General features: G+C 37.4%; 1 protein-coding gene across 1 annotated transcript in view; it reads left to right on the top strand.

Moving 5' to 3' along the window:
- LOC139136270 (bridge-like lipid transfer protein family member 3B) overlaps nucleotides 1-14,610 on the top strand; it is a 69,623-nt gene extending 55,013 nt beyond the window's left edge. The window contains exons 8-16 of the mRNA XM_070704001.1: nucleotides 1,283-1,369; nucleotides 1,893-2,339; nucleotides 2,752-2,858; nucleotides 3,239-3,307; nucleotides 4,023-6,203; nucleotides 6,601-6,751; nucleotides 7,367-7,632; nucleotides 8,265-8,379; nucleotides 8,766-14,610. Coding sequence (XP_070560102.1) covers nucleotides 1,283-1,369; nucleotides 1,893-2,339; nucleotides 2,752-2,858; nucleotides 3,239-3,307; nucleotides 4,023-6,203; nucleotides 6,601-6,751; nucleotides 7,367-7,632; nucleotides 8,265-8,379; nucleotides 8,766-9,025 — 3,683 coding nt within the window. The 3' untranslated portion in view covers nucleotides 9,026-14,610. The remainder of the gene's footprint in view (nucleotides 1-1,282; nucleotides 1,370-1,892; nucleotides 2,340-2,751; nucleotides 2,859-3,238; nucleotides 3,308-4,022; nucleotides 6,204-6,600; nucleotides 6,752-7,366; nucleotides 7,633-8,264; nucleotides 8,380-8,765) is intronic.
- The last annotated feature ends 6,369 nt before the right edge of the window (nucleotides 14,611-20,979 follow it).

The following is a 20,979-nucleotide window of genomic DNA, read 5'->3' on the forward strand; positions in this document are numbered from 1 at the left end:
GTGAATTATTTCCCATCAACGTTGTTTGATTACTTAAGTGAACACCTTGAAAGGTTTCCACAGAAACCAATCAAACAAAATTAAATCAAACCATTGCTATGGCAACAAGTACTGTTTTGGAGCTTTGCCAAAGAAACCAGACTATTTAAAACGACAGCTTAGTTAGCTTTATACAAAGAAATGCTTTCAGAAACCTACAATATTGTATTTAAGTTTTTTTTTCAAACTGCTACACTTAGTTTGGAGCTTCTGCTCTGATTAATTTCTTTTCCTTTGTCAGGCCTCATACCTTGACCCTTACATGTTACTTGACATAAACTGGCACTCATACCCTGCAGTCACTCAAGCATATTCTCATAAACATAATATTGCCCAATAACTGCATACAGCTTTTTCTACGTATGTTTAATGTTATTTTATTCAATATTTCATTAATTTTCTTAGTGGTACCGGTATTTCAAAATTAAATACCCTTTGGTTAAATCCAACTTTCTCTTGTGATAGTCCTGTTGTTTTGTTTTGTAGGATGTAAAATACAATAAAGTATTGTCATCAATATCTCTGTGTCAAGTTAAAATTGCCCATCTCCAACCCCCAGTCCTCCAACCCACCCTTCATCATACAGTACTGGTGTACCATTATGACATAGAATATGCTGAGTTGATGGTTTTCAACTTTGCAGTATAGATGTATCTTACACATATCTGTCAAAGCTGGATGTGAAAATTGCAGTATGGTCTTGAATCGATTAGTCATTTCAAAAACTACAGTGTAACATGAGATTGTGAAACACTTCAAGTTAGTAAGTTTGAACTGAGAACATAAAAAAAATCCACATTTATAGTGCATTCATCCCTGGTAAATTCCAACACAAACATTCTAGGTTTGGCATTAACCCTTTCAGGCCAGACTTTCTGGAGACGTACCAAATTTTCTCCTATTTAAAGGGAATCCAGCCCGAAAAAGTTAATCATGAATTTTGAGAACAGTACACAAGAGTATACCGGTAGAAGAGATTGTAATTTGTTTGTAGAATTTACCTTTACTTCACAATATTTCATCTAATTTTGTGTACGCTTTTTGGAACTGTTAGTGTAATAGTCACCATCAGTTTCTCAGAATAAAATATGAAGTTCCCATCTCAACTTTAAATTTGCCGGTAGCACATGATGCCTGCGACAGTTAGAATGTAGAAGTTTACACCTTTGTGCATCTTGCAATACAGTATGTTGAACGTCTTTTAAGTGCAACACTAATGCAAGGGGGTCATATTGTGTTTCAGAAACATTTAAGAGACGTATTGATGGTGGTGCAATGCAAATAACATTACAGAGGTTATCATTGGACTTGTATCCATACCACATAGCTAGTGAGTATCAATCTTGACCTTGTATTATTAAATCGCCATTTCACCACCATGGTTTTGTCCCAAATCCATTGTTTTCTATGGTAAGTTGGACCTGTATACAGGGAACTGGGGGTGAAAGGGTTAAATCAACATTTTGCAGAACAACCACATGAACTTTTCAGCGACCCTAATGTTGCAGTTGCTTGCTGAGACAAGGAAAATCTTATGCAGCCGATTCATACTCGCATTGATAGCATCTATTGTAGTGTTGCAACATATGTGATTTTGCTCTGAATCAAGATCTAAGACTGTCTCGGCTTTCATCAAAATAAGTCTCTATCTATTTAGGAACTTTCTGCAATAAAATAGGTCATGTGAAAGACAAGTTCAGCAGCATGGGCAAGTTGACATTGACCTCCCATGGTTCTGCATGATTTTCACTGACAATTAGTGAATAGCTAAGATGAGAAACAAAGTGGACTTTCTTTGAAAAATGCTGACTTGAATGTGTTTTCTTGATAGTGTACATTTCTTTGGTTTTCAGACACAAGCCGCGGACACTGGGATAGATACGATGAAGCAATGGCGGCCAGGGATGGCTGGGTTGAACACCTGATGGTTCACTTCCGCTACTTAGTAAAATGTGCTCAAGATCAAGGTAAATCCTTCAAAACCAGGCATCAAAGGCAATCAACAGATGATAAAGGTCAGTCAAGAGAGGTCAGAGGTCAGCCCAAACCTTCCCAGGTCAAAGGTCAACAACAAGCTTCAAGGTCACCAGCAAAGCAGGCCAGGCTGCTGGAGAACACCTTCATGATCAGGGTTGAAGATTTCTGCCTGTACTCTGTGTCAACAGCTCAGTCAAGCCACAAAGCTCATTCAAAGAAATTCTTGTCATCAGACAAGAAAGCCCTCTTTCTACCGCCGGATATGTCCTCACTTCACATTGAGCACACCTCGTACTACTTCCCAGATGGACTTGACTATCCAGGTAAAAATATACCACATTATGTTCTCACAGTGATTTGTAAGAGATGGTACAGTAACGTATATTGATCAAGGAATAGATTTGTTAAAATTGTGTCTAGGTTAAACCTTATTAACTTTCAGAGGTGGATAAATAATGGGAAACAGGCTTTCTGGACAGTATGAATGAAAATAATTGCTGTCTACCTTGGAAACATATCAAGCATTACACGTACCAGTATGGTTGAGAGAATTGGGGCAATATAAACACTCAAGTGCATTACAAATTGTTTTGAAGCAGAAATATTGAAAGTTGAAGTATTTGGTTTTTTTATTGAACATATATTCAACGTAAATATAATTCCTATATACCACTACTCTTCACACACTTCTGAGATGAACAAAGATGTCACCACACCCACTTACCTGTTTTTCAGTGCCACAATCCAACATATTCATGAAGCTCAACCCTGTGAATTTATTCCTGGATTATTCAACAATACTTTGGCTCTACCAGTTTGCCAACAACATGGCCACTGGAGTGGTGAGTTTCCTCTTTTAGAGTACTAGTAATTAATGCGCCGTTGAGAAAAGTCTCCCTCCAACCAACAGAAAAGACCCCAAGCAAGATCTCAGAATGGCGTGAATAATGACAGTGACAATTTTTTTTATCCAAATCAATTTTTCCTGGCTCAATCACAAACCGTTTTCATTTAATACTTTACACAGTGTGTACACGCTGTATGTGTCTATTGTAATATAATTGCATTATATTTTGACTTTTAATAAAAAATTTTCATTTAATTAGTTTTACACACAAACAATATGAAATGTTTTTACTATCATCAAACGTTTGCAAACTCAACCGATGTGTGTCAAGCGAATACCCTCATTTTTCACTTCACTTTATACTTTTACAAATAGAAAGATGACCACAGTGCACCAACAGACTTTGAACATCGTGACATCAGAATAGATGCTCTGATGCCAAAGGTAGGTCATGCAAATTTTGTGATTCTCATGAAATAAAGAAAATTATTATATGCATGATAGAGTATTTATGATTGTGCATATTATTTATTAAATGTAGGGTAATTGTGTTTCCATGAAAACCCTGTTTCATGGCATATATTTAGCTCTTTAACATACAATATTTGTATTGATTACAAGGGATTCATTAACTTCATGTTTAATCTGAGAAAAGATAATATATTAATTTGTATTATGAAAAATTGTGACAAATACCCACAGCTGAAGGTTTTAAATTAGCATGTAAGAAGTTTCTATCCGAGTGCACTTAGCCACATTAGTACCCATAAAAATGGTGCTTTATGATTGTGTTCTAATTGTGAAGTTAGACCTAGTATGCTATGTGTATCCCTAGTGACTGTTGTGTTAATTGCAAATGTTATATATCTAAAAAGGATGCAAACTATTTCTATGAAATTGATTGGAATATGTATATGCCATACAAATACCCAATTTATTCCTGCATATTCAATCCTTTTACCAGCTCTTTGTACTGGAATTTTCCTGGCTCCTTTCCCTCAACTTTATATATCAAAATAAGCAAAAATTTGTAGTTGCAGTTTTATGAGTTGAAAAAATCATGGTATTACCAAACCACAAATTGCAACCATAGGGCAGAGTGTTGCTGTTTCACTGATAAATCATATATGAATGTTATTTATTTCTCATGTTTTCCCAGCTTACTCTGCCAGCTGAGAAGGAAATAAACAACCAGCCGGACAGGCCCAAAGCACTTCAACTTCTGTCATCGCAACTCACCATCTCCAACTCAAGACTAGCGACCAACTCATCCAAGTCTGACCTTGGGTCAGCTCTGCAGAAACTGTATGGGGGAAAGATGTTCTACGAGAGTGAGACCTTCCCAAATGCTGACAAGGACCTCCAGGCACTGCCTCAGATGTTCTGGGATCATGCTTACAAGAGTGAGACGAAGGAAGCATTGGGAACAGGGAAGCCAGAGGAGAATTTCAAAAAACAGGAGAATGGTGAGGTACCATCCATGAGGGAGAAATCTCCTGCTGGGCATGAACAAAATGTATCAGAACAGAAATCAGATGGACGAGAACAATACGATGATGACAAGCATGGGAGCAATATCTCGGACAGTTCACAAAGTGAACAGTTGCATGCCAAGTCTTTTGTTACATATGCATCAGAGGATGTGTGGTGTGCAAACTTTGAACAAGTGTGGCTTGAATTTTTGGGAGCAGAGAACTCCAAGGGTAGACCAGTGTCCCTCATTGAGGCAGCTCCATTGACCATCTGGGCAGGATTGCCCACCAATAGTAAAACTTATACTAGGAACAAGAGCAATAAAAGAGGTCAAAGAGATGAGCGTCCCAGTGAAGGTGCGTCCAGTAAACATTCCAAACTAGCAATATACAGGATGGAAACCATGCACAGAAGGAAACTACTGAAGGACTTCTATAAATCGGAATCTTCCACAGAGAGTATAGACTCTCTTGGTAGTGGTGGAACTGCTCAAGAAACCGCCATGGCCAATGCTAGATCCATGTCCGATTCTGTCTTCGTCAGCTCCCGCACTGACCTAAGGAGTAATTCAAGAGACTACTACAGTGACTCCAAAATGAGCAGTCCGCCTCCTCCGAGGCAGGTCCGCCAAAGTACTAGCACGGAGAGCATTGACTCTTCAACAGCAGGTGACGGTGTCTTCAGTTCTGCATCGTCAACCACAGGTCTCCAAGATGAAGCTCCTAATGAGACCAGCAGAGAAGATAGCAACGTTCCTGACAGATGCATCTTGCTTCACTCGGATTCCAAGATCAGATTGATGTTGAATCACTATCAGTTACTCTTCCTGCTCAGACTTCTGGACTCCTTCTCCGGTCTTGTCATAGCTCTTGAAGAGGACTACGTCATGTTCCACAAGCAACCGAGCCCTGTCAAGAGCATGGTAATATCCCTTAGGCTCTCCCTTGCAGAGCTGACACTCATTATGCCACCAATACCAGAGCCAGAGAAGGAGGAAGAAGTCAAAGCTGATGGAAACAACGAGGACAAGAAAGGCATGCTCCAACTGAATGTGGATGTACAGAATGCAGGTGTGCTTTCAGATGGTGCGGCCTCACATGATAGCGGTCTGGGCACTCCGACTGCAGAGACCAAACCTGATCTCAGTGCCAAAGCAAATGTGGAACTCAAGTCGGTTGAAGAGCACAACCCCCATCATGGTGGCGCTATGCAATCGCAGGAAAAACTTGTTGAAACTAGGGCTGAAAAGCTTGATCTTGAAGATGAACCGAGCACAGCTTCTGTTGAATCTCCTGAAGAAGCCTCTGCATTAGAAGCATCCTCAGAGACAGGTATTGCAATCAGAGAAAATGGAAGCATACAGTACAGAGCAAAACCTACAGAGGGCAAACATGATTCTCTTGTTGCTCAGGGTACACCAGCACACAAAACAGATGCTAATCCCTTCAGTGGATTTAGTGTTTCCCCACAGAAAAGTGACCTCAACCCACTGCAAGCTTTGGTTAAACGGGCCGACAACATCAAAAAGAGCCTCAAGAATTCTCCCCTCACAGAACTGCTAAACAGATCAAACTCCCAAATGTCACTGGACGACACCTCGTCTGTAGATTCTGGATCACAGTGGGAGACCCTCTCTGTAAGCAGCGACACTAGCGATGCCTTTGCAGTGCTCAGCAGTGACAACGCCAAGGGACTGCAAGGTGCCAGCGGTTCCTATGTATCGGGAGATGGGGAATCGGAGGGCAGCTTTAGCAGTGAGAGTTTTGGAACTGTGCCTGTGACAGTTGTCACTGAAGACAGGGCATCAAGCAGAGCAAGTACTCCATCTGTCAGCAGTAGCACTTACGCAGAAAAGAAACCTCAAATGGTAAGTATTGCCACAAGATGAGAAGTGCTTTCATACACTTACCATTACAAAAAAGAATCATGCTTATTTTACTTGATTATATGATATATTTGTGTGGATTACAATGTAACATGGCAAAAGATCAAAAATGGCAAAATAGTTTCTAAACATAATACGGTTTATTTGTGTGTTTTTGCTGGTCTCATACATTTTCTCTATGTGAATCCCCACTGTTTTACATTATATTGACTGTTATCATTTTTTTAGCATTACTCAGAACCTATATTTGGTTTACAATATTTACATTTCCATTGATTGCCATCTGTAAATCAGTTGTTTTAGACTCAATCAATCAATAGATTTTTCTCACAGATCTACTAAACAGCATTCTTTTTATGGTCTTTCACTTTTCCAATAGGTGTCTGTGGTGGATCTGAACATAGAAGACTTTCAACTTGGCATACAGTTTGATGGTGCAGACTCCGCGGTCAAGTTGACCGTAGGTGACTTTCAGCCAGTGGAGAAAGGGAACCAAGAACTGGAGTGGTTTCTCTCAAAGAGGATTGCAGGCAAGTAAAAATGTGCTCATAAAATCTTCAATTTTTTTTTGGTTTGTTGCATTTTGTTGTTTTTTGGCGTGATGTATAGAAAAATGTATGGGCCCCGAAAGTGAAACACTTAAACTTTTACTCAACATTCCACAATGAAATTTTCAACCTTTCACTTTCAAAATTGAGAATAAAAATCAGGGGTCACCAAGTAAATTTTTGTGCCAGAGAAACAAGTAACCTTAAATCCACTCATATTTGGAATTCATTGCTGCCATTCCTGTGTTAACTCTGTTGGAAAAATCTAAATTTTCAAATTTTCACAAAACTAAGACAGTGAAACTTGTATTTACTCCAGGAGCTTCAAAATGAGCCTACACAATTAGTAGATCAGAAAAATATTGCAAAAATTTGAGTCTGAATATCTATCCCTTGGTGGCATCCTACCTGAAAGAACATCTGATTGCCAGGTTTTGGTGGTACCTTGGTTTTTTTGTCTCTAATTTTATGATAAACGTTTTCCATTTCTCTTCACTGTATGCATCCTCATATTTTTGTCACGCCAGATTTGATGTGCCATCTTTTCTTTATTTGAAATACTAATTGCTATGATTTGACCTATGACCTGACTCACAGAGGGCGGCAGCAAATCTAAACACCCAGAAGAAGCTAGCAGCTTTGACAACCCAGTGCTGTCTGTCAGACTCACAATGGGACCCTCTGCTGAACAGTACTGTACAGGTGGAGGGGACCGCGGACATCTAGGAGTTGATGTGCAGGGCATAAACACACAGATACTGCTATCGACTGTCTCTAATTTACTGAGTCTTATTGAAGAGGAGCTGTCTGGGGACTGTGTACCAATGGACATAAACATCTCAAAAGCAAATATCAAATTGAAGGTAAGAGGGTGACATTGATTTCAATTTTTTCTTAACCGTATATTTTTGCCAAGAATATTGAAATAAATGAAAGCCAACTGTACCCAATGTACCGGCATTCACATGAATCAGAATGAATATGGCAAAGATAGGCAGTGTTATTGAGCTTAGACTGCATAGGCAAACCTGGTAGCTGCAATGTAGTTGATTGCAACAACACGAAGTCATCTGGGAATAGCTTTTAGGCACGGTCGGCTGGTGCAATGTGGTGTAAATCCTCAGTGTATTAGCGGTAAGGTGGTGTCTGTAGCGATTGGAATGCACAGCGCCACCAGTGGTGGTAAGGGAGAAAATCGCCAACAATCAGGCGCATGCTCTTTAAATTTAATGCTTACTGTTCAGGTGTTGATGTCTATGGTCAATAGTACATATAAGTAAGAGTCTGTTTTGCTTCATGTGTACGATTCTCACTCTTCTCATTTCTGCCACTGGTGGCGCTGTGCATTCCAATCGCTACCACCATAGCCGATTACATTCAACATGCTCAAGATTACATACACCGCATTGCGCCAGCCAACCGTGCTTATAGGTAACAATCCTAATGTCCAAGTATGAATCAGAATAATAAATATGGCATTTAAAAACAATTTCAGAGTGACTCTATCCCGGCCTACCCTCAGACTACGCCACCAGATGATGGACCTGTGGAATTGTACTTACATTCAGCGAAAGTCAAGAGATCGTTAGATGGTATATTTCATATCAATGGTAAGTACCAGTGTGGCAGAAACACCAAGCCGGGCAAGGTTCAAAGCATGTGATATTATCTAGCTGTTTTTGTTTTCACCCATTTCACTTTTTGCAATAGTCACACCATACATTCTGGCTTTCAGAACTCTTACCTGATTTTCTTTATGGGTGTACAGGCAAAGAATTCGATTAATTTCAAGTACATACCAGGAATTTATGGTTGAAGTATTTACATGTTATTTCTGTAATCATAAGTCACATTACAATCATAGAAGTGGTAACTCTGTCATCATACTGATATTTTAGTAAACAGGTAATGAGACTTGTATCATTATAAAAGTCTGTACAATTGCCTTCAGGTTATCGTGCTTAATAATTTTTTTTTAAATTTTTTTCTCATTTAGAATGTCAAAATAAGGGAAAAGAGGAATCGGCAGAGGAGTCATGCTCCTCCGAGGAAATGAAGATACTGAGAGAACAGAACAGAAGACTTAAAGAACAACTTGGGACGACAAGGGCTGCACTGCAGGATGTAGAGAGGGAGAGGTCGTCGCTCTTCAGGTCACTGACCCACATGAGGGAAGAACTGATAGTGTCAGATAGAGAGGCCAGGGAGCTGAAAAACCAATTGGAGAAGCTAGGCACTGCTTTGTCCAGGAGGTGATAAGTTAGGTCAAAGGTCATGGAAATGAGACATTGACATTAGAACACCATTTTGATGTTAAAATAAGTTGGATACTTGTGTTAGTTCAAGGCCATGTTATAAGTGTCATACAGTATAAGAGTATAAATTTTTGCCACTTTAGCCCCATTTTACTTTATATAGAGCCATCCAGCCTATTAACCCTTTGCACCCTGACCCCCTGGTATCTATGACGTTATCGGACATTTATGTCCGAGCCGGGTTCAAAGGGTTAAAACAATGGTGATTAACCGAAGTTAAGTGGCGAAAGGATTGTCAATAACAGACATCTCACATGATATTATTATGATTTTGAATAGTGTTCAGCTGTTACAAGAAACTTAAATGGTAAACAGGAATGTGTAAATTTATGTACAGTAATGTAGATGATGGTCCAGTGTGGCAGATATTGAACTCTTCCGTGCATTATCCCTTCCACACCTATCTCCCAGTGTGCCGTTCCGACCCCAATTTAAAGGACAATTGAGCAGACCAATGCCTTATAGAATTAAAGGGAGAGACAGGTAAATTTTAAAGTCCCGAAATCATTTCAGAAATCAAATGAAATGTGACATCTTCCTTGAGCAGGTGTTTAAATGCTGTTTCAAAAATTATACAGTGTGATAGTATGAGAACTGTCATGTACTATACTACTATTGAAGGTAGGGTTAAAAAGTATATGTTTGTTGTAATTGAGATATTAGTTTAGGCCAGTCTACTCAAAACAACTTTATCTCATTTATTTACAGTTTATGGGCTTTAAAAATATGTTTTAGTATGCTTATGAAATTCATAGTATTTTTATTTATAAATCAAACATTGTGTGCTACTGAAATACCATATAATGTGATAAAAAGATTTTATGTGTAGGTTTTTATGATCAGGATTGGTAGTTTTCCTCAGTGTAGAGGTCAGTCTCCCTCCTTCACCCCTCTTTCTCTCTATGCCTGGCTAGTTTTGATCGGGTGCAGTCTCCCTCCCCCTCCCCCCCCCTCTCTCTCTCTCTCTCTCTCTCTCTTTCTGCTAGTCATTTTGAAGACATACTTGTCAGAAATTATTTAGAAATGTCATAATGTAGGAGAAACAATGATAGCCCAGTCACAATTGCAAATTTCTGATGTCCAGAACATTTGCCATAAACCATAACTCTTGAGGAATTTGAGCAATAATGTTTGAATTTAACTTTTAAGAGCAATCTGTAATTTTTTAAGACTAAGATGGCTCAAAGTTAGTCCACCTTTTTGTGCTCATTCAATTAAGTTTGCTTCTAACCATGCAGCGAATAACAACTTTCTATCATAAGTTTACAATTTTTAAGTCTTTACAGGATTGGTTAGAAAAGTACTATTCAGTTCTGGCAGATCATAAGAAAAATAAAGAGAAACTTAGGGGTTCCATGCTAATTTATTCAGTATTGTGATTACATATTCAGCAATAGACACCTGAAAAATGTGGTGCCAACTTGACTTAGACAAAAGTCTTCTACGTATGTAAACAAATATTTGGGTAATATTCAAAACAAACTATAAGACTTCAGATGTTGTGTTTAGCCTTTTTGTATTGAGAAAAAATCTAATCACTTTCCTGTGTAATTAAGAATACTTGTCTTCATATGCAAATGCTTTGAAGAAGAAACAAGGTACTCTGCATTTGACATAACATAGGTGTTCAGAACTGTAAATTTCAAAATGGCTAACAAAGCTCGTGAGAGTCCACAAAGTACACTATAGAGTGTTAATTTTCAACAAAGTACAAGGACTCCAAAACCAGCTTGTGTACTCCGCACTAAGTTGAAAGCACAAATTGCAACATTGTATCAAGGCAAACTTCAAATTGGCAAGTTGCTACAAGAATGAGAGCTAGGTACCGGGTACTTGTATGTCGTTTTGAGAAGGTTTCATAATTCAGCCATGTTCAGCTGTGTATTTTATACATCCGTGTATCTTGTGTGTACCTACTATATTTATGTTGAAGTGCTGTTCCCAGTATGTACTCCAAGTTGAAGACAGCATTCTGAGCACCACCCTTTTGTATATCCTCCTTCCTGTCTCATTTCTTTGTGCTCTTGTAGGTCTACCTCATTCCTCCTATCACTAGAAGACGAATATTACAGAGTTTGGTGCTGGATTTCATTGAACATAGTTTCATCAGAAATTATATTTTCTCCAAACAAACAACTAAACAAATACCTACACTCTTAGTGAAACTTTAGAATGAATACTAGATAGTGGTACTTATTCCCTCCCTGCTGTTTTTTATTTTGAGAGTTTAACAAAAGAAATTGTGTATTTTGAAGACATGTTTCAAATTTTGTGAAAGCTTACAAGGTGAACAAAATTTACTTGTAAACTATGTTGTGTATACAAGAAAGGTTATGATGTCAAGATACAGTGACAATGCTGCAAGAGATGTATATCTGCATTCCTGGCATTTATAATTGATGTTGTTCAATGCAGTGTTACAGTCATGATGAGATTTTACAACCCATGACATTTCTTAGACTTTGCCAAAAGATGGACGGAAATAGTTAGAAACTGACATTCTCATTATGTACTAGGTGATGTATGCATCATTTCACTCGTAAAAATTTGTTTTGCATTTGGTGCTGGGCATTTTGATAACTTCGTTGTGGAATCTATTGTCTGAATCGAAAGTGAACATATAATTGTAACAGCTTTGTTGCCTTGTGAGTATTTTGGTTGACCGTATGCGCGTTTTTTGCCTTCTGTTTTTGCCAAGCAAAACTTGGTAATATTCAGAGGGGGCTTGTACACGTCTTGATGGTCCAGAATTGTAAGCATAGACAGGAGGACAACTGATGCATGTAGTGAATAAATAGTGGCTGAAGATAGCCACTCACATGCATGCCACACGAAATATTCCTGTACAGATTTCCTTTACACTTTGGAAAGCTGTTGAAATAAGTGCTAGAACTTTCTGGAATTTTCTGTGAAGTAAAAGGTACAGGCAGACTTTCTGAATGTCAAGAAATATTTGTGTCTTTTAGTTATTGAGAAGGGCAGCACAGTACTGTCCTTGTCCCATGTGGAGAGCATCGACTGGCTGCTGTGTCAACTGTTTCTAAATGATCGACTGCACATTGTGTTTTGCCTTCAGCACTCAGCTTTGCTTCTGTATTGCAGAGATAAAATGTTTGTACTGGGATTTGAAAAGTGATCAGAAATACTTTGAAGTAACAGCATACTGCACTGAAAAATTTTACATTTTATTTGTGGTGTGATAATGAATGTTGGGTGTCTTTTTTGGTAATACACCAATGTACTTTGCTCCAATTGGTCACAAAATTCAAGTAAGCTCATCAAGAGCCAATAAGGACCCCTGTAACAATGTCCTGATAACTGAAGCAGTGTTGAGTGTATTTACTATTCTGGTAGTCCTTCAACCCCTATATTTCCTACCAAAGTGCACAAGTCCACATTCAACATGAATTTGTTTGGGTTGTTTCTTAATTCACTGTGGAGATGATCAATAATGTACTTTGTAATCCCCTCAGCTCAGGATAAAATCCTCAAGAATGTAAATTTCCTCAGAAGACATCAAATTCCTGTCTGATTCATTCAGCTCTTTAAGTGCAATATCTTTAGTAATCTATTTACACTATGCAGCCCAAGGATAATAAATTGCAAGCTCTAAAGTTATGTCTAAGTATATACTGTCTGCAATATATTTGTGAAGATTATCATGGTTGTGCTATTTTCCAGTAGTTACACATGCTTTACATTGTTCTTGGGATGTTGTATTTGAACTTTGTTGTTGTGTATTTTCCCGCCAAAAATCAGCTTAGGAAAACTTTTTTAAATGTTTGTCACAAAAGAGGGCAGTAAGTGCCATAGAGTGCCCTCTTGAGTCTACTTTAACATTTTCCTAAGAGATATTTTGTATATGTTCTGGAATGTTTGAAAATGGTAGTAACAATATAACATGACTGTGGTATAGAATTTGAAAGTCTTGCAAAAAAACAAACTTTTGTCTTAGAACGGTGCACAGACTGACAATATAAACAATGCACAGAAAGGATAATTATTTCAGGGACCATGGATAATTAAAACATGCGCATGACAAACACAACTAATTGCATTCATCCTCAACTGACACCCCCTCTAAACGAAAGTTTGGAAGTGTGAAAATCCAACCAAGCCTCATTCTGTATCAGCATACCTACAATCAGTAACTAGGTCGCCATGAAATCATGCTTGTGCCACCAACCTCTTCATACCGCCAAAAATCAATCTTTGTTCAGTGCCAACTCGACAATGACGCGACCAATAGAATGACATTAATTGAAGCAGTGTATCCAACATTGCTGCGTCATTTTACATGTGCATTGATTCTCATGTATGTCAAAATAATGCTGGTGTTGCGACGGTGCCGCACTGGCCAGGTACGCACCAAAGCAATATTTTGCGACACATAAAAACGTATTACGAGATGTTATGATATAAAAACATACCAGTGTAACTTTTGTGCACGGTAATCCAAATAAAGCCAAACCTCCCCCCCCCCCTAAGTGCAGAAGTTGCGTTTCCCCTGTGTGCATTTTAATCATCCACAGCCCCTTATATTAGTACTGAAAATAAACTGAGAAAGTAGTCTTAGTCTTCAGTTTGCTTTGGTGCTTAAAATTGCAAGAGTGCAATAATTGTACACGTTTTTGCTACAATGTTTGTAATTGTATGGCTTGAATCAGTGTTAATGTGTAAAAATGACAAATTATGTAAATTGAATCATAAATTATTGTTATTGAATAATATTATTTAAATTCTTTTCCATCGGCAGTCACTTTTTCTTCGCTAGTAGTTATCAAATTTTATCATTCCTTGTTTGGGTATGTTTTCTCAACCATTGTCAAATGCCAGGTGATTCCACCAAAGTGCAGCGGTGCCTGCCTCCATTTCTACTGGCTACAACAGTCTTAATGGCCAGTGTGCCACTTTTTACAGTGGTCACAGTTCAGGGAGCCAAACGGGACGTGTATACTGTACAGTACCATAAATGTTTCACAATACTTGAGAAAATGCCGTTGGTTAACAGAAAATGATGATGTTGTCTGAAAGGCAGATTTGAGCAGGCCAACTTAATGCTAGTATTCAATATCAAGCTTCGAAAATGATGGAAATTTTCCTTCCAAAGTCATTTTCAGTATAAACTATACCACAGGCGATTAACAATGTACTTCATTGAGAATTCTGACATACTTGATGGGACAATCATTTCATGTTTATATCTTGGGATAGCTCAAAATCTGATTGTTTGCTTTTTTAGCAGATTGTTTTTATTACCTCGAAATGTTTACTGACTATTTGAGATTTGTTAATAACATTGGAGTTATTTTGATCATCTGTAAAATTGCTGTGTTTTATGGCAGATAAATAGACTAACTGCCTATTAGATACACGATCATCGACATTTTGCTAAACCACAGATCACATGCATGGTGTTTTAACACCAAGGCCACACTAGCCAGCCTGATAATCCATGATTTTTACAGAGATTGTGTCTTGCTGATGAATAGACTTTATTTAAGAATTAAAGACCAAATACCAGCATTCTGTGGCAGTAGTACAGCGTCATTTTAGCTCACATTTGGTACACCAATATTAGGATATCATATAAGCTGAAGTCGGTGGTGTCTGTATGTACTGGTATGTTTGTGTGTGTGTGTATGTGTATGTATGTACATATAGTATGTCCATCAACATCAAAAACTCATGAACCGCTGCACTTTTAAAGAGAAAATCTAACCAATCACAGATTTAAGCGGGTGGCCGCTTTTTAAAAACAGCGCCCTCACATGGGCATTTTGCATACCAAGGAACGCCCCTTTGACCATATATGGGCATATTTAGATTACAGGTGACTGTATACCTTTAACTCAGGAACTGTTATCTTGATTGCTTTGAAAATAAGCATGTGTGCAAGTACCTTAGGTGGACTTTATACAGTTTCATGTATATCATGAAGATATCTTGAAATCTTATCTGTAACCTTGTTAATAGGCTGTAAAAATTCCATGTCCATATCTCATTTCAAAGTTGGATTAATTGGTATACAATTATGTAGGAAAACTATTATTCTGTCAAAAATGTTGAAAACAAGCCATATTTACACCCTCTTTTGAAGTCATAGAGCAGGTTTTTTTTGGTTAATCTCACTTTTGACACCTCTTTGACACTCAAAGAATCTAAAAATGCGTTTACAATAGAAGTCACTCACTCTGAATGCCAGCACCGCCTTGTCAAACTTTCCTGAAAAACAGCAAATAATGACTTTCCCTTTTCAAACATTTTATTAAAAGCTAGGGGACCTCTACCATAGTAAATACACTAAGGACTCCCCAACTTCTTCTTATTTGGTCAGTTTTTCAGAAGTTTTAACAGGCTATAACTCTGCAATGCCTTTGTGCCCAAATGTCTAGTTTTTTTTTTTATTCCATAGAGAATGTTGACTACTTTTATATTTTAATAGTTTTGTTGAAATTTATAACTGACGCTCTAGCCTTTCCAACCACCTTAAGTAAAAACCCTCCTCTGAAACGGCCAGCCCAATTGCTTTCAAATTAGGGTTGGATTGTTTGCAAGTGTGTTTTCCTTCTAATTTGTTGGAATTACGACAAAATTGGAAACATTACTGTTTGTGGGCAATTTTGTCATTTTGGTCCAAAAACCGCTGGACAGACAGCTTTTATATTTGGTATACAGATGCCCAGGTATGACAATAGTTAGATATGTGGAAATTTTCCTGAAATATACAAATTCGTATTTTTAAAGGGATACAATGATCAGAACTGCGCTCAAAGGTCGTATGGCTCCCATACAACCAATGTAAACACTGTATCCAAGGTATGATGGTGATTAATGAAAGTTAAAACATGTATGTCATAATCTACATCGTATAATTTAAATGTTGCAGTTATGATGATGAGGTGCATTTAGATATTGTGCATTAAATACATTGTTTGTAAACAAGAAACTCGCACAGGCGCAGTTCCAACGACTGTTTCCCTTTAAGACAATTATTTGTCATTTTTTTGGGTCAAGAAAGCTTGTTCTCAAAATTACTTGTCTGATAGCTTTGTAATTTGGTATAAAAGTCCTAAGGGATGTTGTTAGATAAATTTTCTGCTCAAAGTTTTGAGAAACCCCAAAATTTATATATTTTAGGTAATTTTCTGTGTGACCTCATATGACCTAGACCAACCCAGGATATGCTGTGAGAAAAGTTTTGAAGGATGTGAACATAATTTTGTCATATTTGGTAACAATTTGTAGTAAAATTGATTCAGAAAACAAAGTTGAGGTTAAATTTTTCATTGCGGACCAATTTTTTCAACTTTTCCATGTGACAAACAAGAACTTATGAGAAATTTGGATCCAGGATGATTCCAGATGTCATAATCACCCCCACAGTGGAAGGCATTTCACTATCTGTAACTAACTTAAGTGCTGCTTACATTCGATTGATAGCATTAATGAAAAATCTCCAAGGTTGTAAATACATTTCTTACCATCTAGCGGGTCTAGAAGATTGATGACATAGCATTATTTTTTTACCAGATCCTTCGTACATTATTTTTCCACACTCTTTATTTTTACCCTACTCTCCCACCTTTTCTTCTTGTCAAGCCGCCTCTGGTTGATTTTTTTATTTACATTTGCTTATGTATGTATGATCTGCTTGTCCCATTGCTATAGATGTTGATATGCATGTTTCTAAAGATAACCTCCAGTACCTACGTTGCAGACCTTATTTGCTTTTGTCATTCTTGTTTTTCTGGTTGAAATATTCCTTGAATGGACCAATTCAAACCGTATGTGAGCACATAGTGTCCTTGACGGTATGTTTTTTTCTTGCCATCAGTAGAGCAAATCAAGAACTACTTTGAACACGATTGGAACTAATTTGGGATAATTGGATAGTGAAGTAATGTCCGTTTGATCTGCAAATATAATCTCATCTACTTTTCTTTTAAGTTACACTCTTGTGTTTATGAGTAATTTGTAATATTGCAACGTTCAGCTATACGGCACCTAACACTTTTAAGAAATTTGAAAATATGAAAATCCAATTATCCCAAATTAGTTCCATTTTTGGCAAGAAGAACATTCAAGCTAACTTGGTCGCCACACCTACGATCAGCTACTTCTGTCTGTCATATATCTAGAGAGAGAAAGAGAGATAGATCTGAGACACCAAAGGAAAATGGAAACATCTGAAAACATAGTAGTTCATTCGTTTTCCTGATACCTGTAGATACTTAGATACTAATGGATTAATATGTATCATAGTGAATTATATTTTCATCACCAGGGGACACTATTTGACTGACAGCAGTTGATCCAGCCTTCATTTAACTCTAACTCTTTGTTCTCAATAGTGAACATAATTGTGATTTGGTCTTCATCAAAATTTGAAGGCAGAACCTGAAGTGACCATCTCGATCCCTATGAAATGTTGACAAATTCTGCCCCAAAAGTTTCAAGTCTGGCCCCTAATTTTGATGATGGTCAGAAGGTACATGTATTTCACCATTGTGGTGACGCAGTTCGGTCTAAGGTGGCTCAATGAGTTCGTTTTTCTGAGATCTGGTATGAGGGACTGGACACAAACCATCGGATGGAGAGGAAGGGGTGTTTTTTTCAAAATGACCCTGTGTATAATGAAACCTTCAAAAATGTTTGCATGAAAGATAGTGACCCTCGAAATTATAATGTGTAAAATGTCGCCCTGCCTGTCACAGTCAATGTCAATAATACTATAATATATAATTTGTTGTTTGACCTTTAAAAGAACATTTTTGAAACTTTTCAATAATTTTTATGCATGGTTTTCTACTAAAATCAGGAAACAGAGATATTTCACAACAAGCAATTCTATTAATTACTCTTGTACAGTCGATTATCTCAAGATGAAACGACAGTAGCTGCCATGGTTACATTTAATAGTTTGGCCTGAAGTTGTACAGCAGCATGTACTGTTGTCATCAGAAAGTTAACAACGAAATAAAATTAGACATCTAACAATATAAATATCCCAGTGTACAGATGTCAGCGTGATAATTTACATCACTCGATGCCAAAACAGAGCGTTATAAAAGATAACAAATTACCTTAAGGGAAAAGTTATAACATCCATTACTTAGTTCTATGCGTCGTGTAATCTTCACGGCAGACAATTTGGCAATCTTCAGTCCGTCCTGAACTAACAGATATAGATATCATTACTCTGTATTTGAAGAATTTATCAGTGTTTATATCAAGAGGAATATAAGCTCAGCAAGAAAAACTTTCTGCAATTTGGATTGATATTTCGTCAGGGTCATGACCATTGACTTTACAAATTTACTGGAGTAAAGGAATTTTAGGCATACAAAGCTTTGCTGTTTCGGTCCCAATTTATTTGGGGAGTGCTCGATGGTTTCGTAGCTAAATGTTTCCTGGAAAGATTGTCACGCTCTTAGTTTTTTTGACTGGATTAAGCTTACCTCTCTCTGGAGAATTTTCATCTAAAATTGGACCTCGTAGGTCGCTCTATTATGTCGCAAATAAAGGTTAATTATGCTTGTATAATAGCTAAATCTGCGAAGCAAGTTTATTTATTTGAATTTCGAGAGAAAGACATGTCGTCACTTAGGGTTATATATGCTTGAATATAAGGTAGGCTAGATCTGCAAAGCAAGTTTATTTATTTTATTTCGAGAGAAAAAGCGAAAATTTGGCCATTCTTGGAACTTTTTGTCCCACTTTGGATACACAACTTCTGAGATGGTGCACCCGCATGGATTTTCAAGATGAGACAACCACTGCATAAAATGTGACAGCAACCGCCTGTTTGTACTCTGAGTACAACTGTTGATAGCTGGATGTATAGACTTTCTGACAGAAGAGGGAAATTAATCTCCACGTCAGCAAGGCACTAAGTCTATCGTTTAGACTAAATTTCAACACCATGTAGGACAACCTAATCCACGAAAACGAACAGTGATTACATTGTGAGTTGCAACCCCGACAAACCTGAGTTTTCAATAGCCAACTCTGTTTTAGTTTTAATGGGGTGGTTGCCTCATGAGTGCAAGTAACTCCATCAAATCATAGCCTGTCCTAATTTCTACAAACAGCAATGTATGTCACGTTTTACAGTGGGAACAGTTCTGCGGCAAAACAGAATATGCCAGTGCTGTACAGTAGCCTGGGCGTTTTCACTAACCGAAATGATGATATTATCTGCGTTGAGCAGGTCACCTCCATGCTATTATTCAATACCAAGCAGTCATAGTTCTTCGAATGTGATGGAATATTTCATTTAAAAATTATCTTCACTAAAAACTCGACAGGGAATAATAAATGTACGTCATTGAGAATTTTGGTACACTTAACAGGACAATCTTTTCATGATTGTATCGATTGTTGGCTTTAATTGCTTTTATAACTTTGTAATTCTCAATACAATTTGAGATTTAAAAATGACATGGAGTTAATTTGATCATCTGTAAAGTTGTTGTGTTTATAGCAGATAAATTGAATAGTTGCCAATTACATAAATACAGATACACTATCATCGACACTTTGCAAAACCATAGATCTCGTGCATAATGTTTCAACACCAAGGCCACACTGCCAAGCCTGATAGTCAATGATTTTTACAGAGATTGTCTGGGTGATGATAAATTTTATTTAAGAATTAAAGACCAAATACCAGCATTCACCCAATGCTGTGTAGCGTGGAAATAACATGCATAAACTAATGAGAAAACACACAACTGCATCTGATTGTCTCTACACTGCAAATTAAGGGATATATATAATATATATATATATATATATATATATATATATATATATATATATAATATATATAATTTGTCATATTTGTCTACAGACATTCATTTATATGCAAGGTTTCAACTAATACCAAAACATCAAATTTCACAAAAAATATTTAGTCGACTCCATCGGGTATAATTGGCTATTCAGATTAAAATGACAATAGCTGCAACGTGGGCAATGTTATTGTTTGTCAAGAAAGTTAGGTCAACATACAATTAAACATCTCTTAGCAATGTACATATCCATGCGTATAGATATCATTGTAGGGAATTGCAGCTGCACTCGATAATAAAGCTTAGCGTTATAAACGATAGCAAATTACTTCAAGTTATAAGTATTAATATCCGTTGCTAGGTTCCATGCATCTTGCTATCTTCACGACAGCCAATTTTGCAATCTTCCGTCTGTCCTGAAGATTGCAAGATGCATGAAACTTTAATGTCGAGATTGTGCGCATTGAAAGTTAAAAACTTAATCATTATACAAGCTTTCCTACATGAAATTGTCAACTATTCTCTCAAAAGTAAAGAATGAAAATCAGGGGTCATCGTGCAATTTGGGACTAGAGAAACAAATTAACTGGCACTTGCCGATATTTGAAATTTAAAATGGAAGCCATTATTGTGTTAATTCTGCGGGAAAAATAAAATTGTCGAATTTTCGAAAAACTAAGACGGTGAAAAGTTTTCGTACACCAAAAGCTTTAAAATGAGTCCAAACAATTTGTAGATCAGAAAATAATTTTTACAACTTGGGATTGGCTGGTCCCCGCCTCAGTGACAAGCACAGAGAGGCAGGTAATGGGAAACCGCCATGTATCGAATTACGAAATCTGATTGGTTGAATCATGGGGCGCTGTCATTGGCTGTTCAATTTTACTTGGAAGTAAAGCTAAAATTATTAGAATTTAACCAAGGATTTAATAACCATACTTACAAGTTTTGAAATATTGGTAGCTACCAGACTAGACGAAAAAGCACGCGAGAAACAAGGATGCACTATTTTGCGAGCATGCGCAATTAACAACTTCCGGGAGACAAAAACTAGCACATTTCTAGTCTGGTTCCCTGACCCATTTCCCCGGTAGAGGGC

This window comes from Ptychodera flava, chromosome 1, assembly GCF_041260155.1.
Source record: "Ptychodera flava strain L36383 chromosome 1, AS_Pfla_20210202, whole genome shotgun sequence".
Lineage (NCBI taxonomy): Eukaryota > Metazoa > Hemichordata > Enteropneusta > Ptychoderidae > Ptychodera > Ptychodera flava.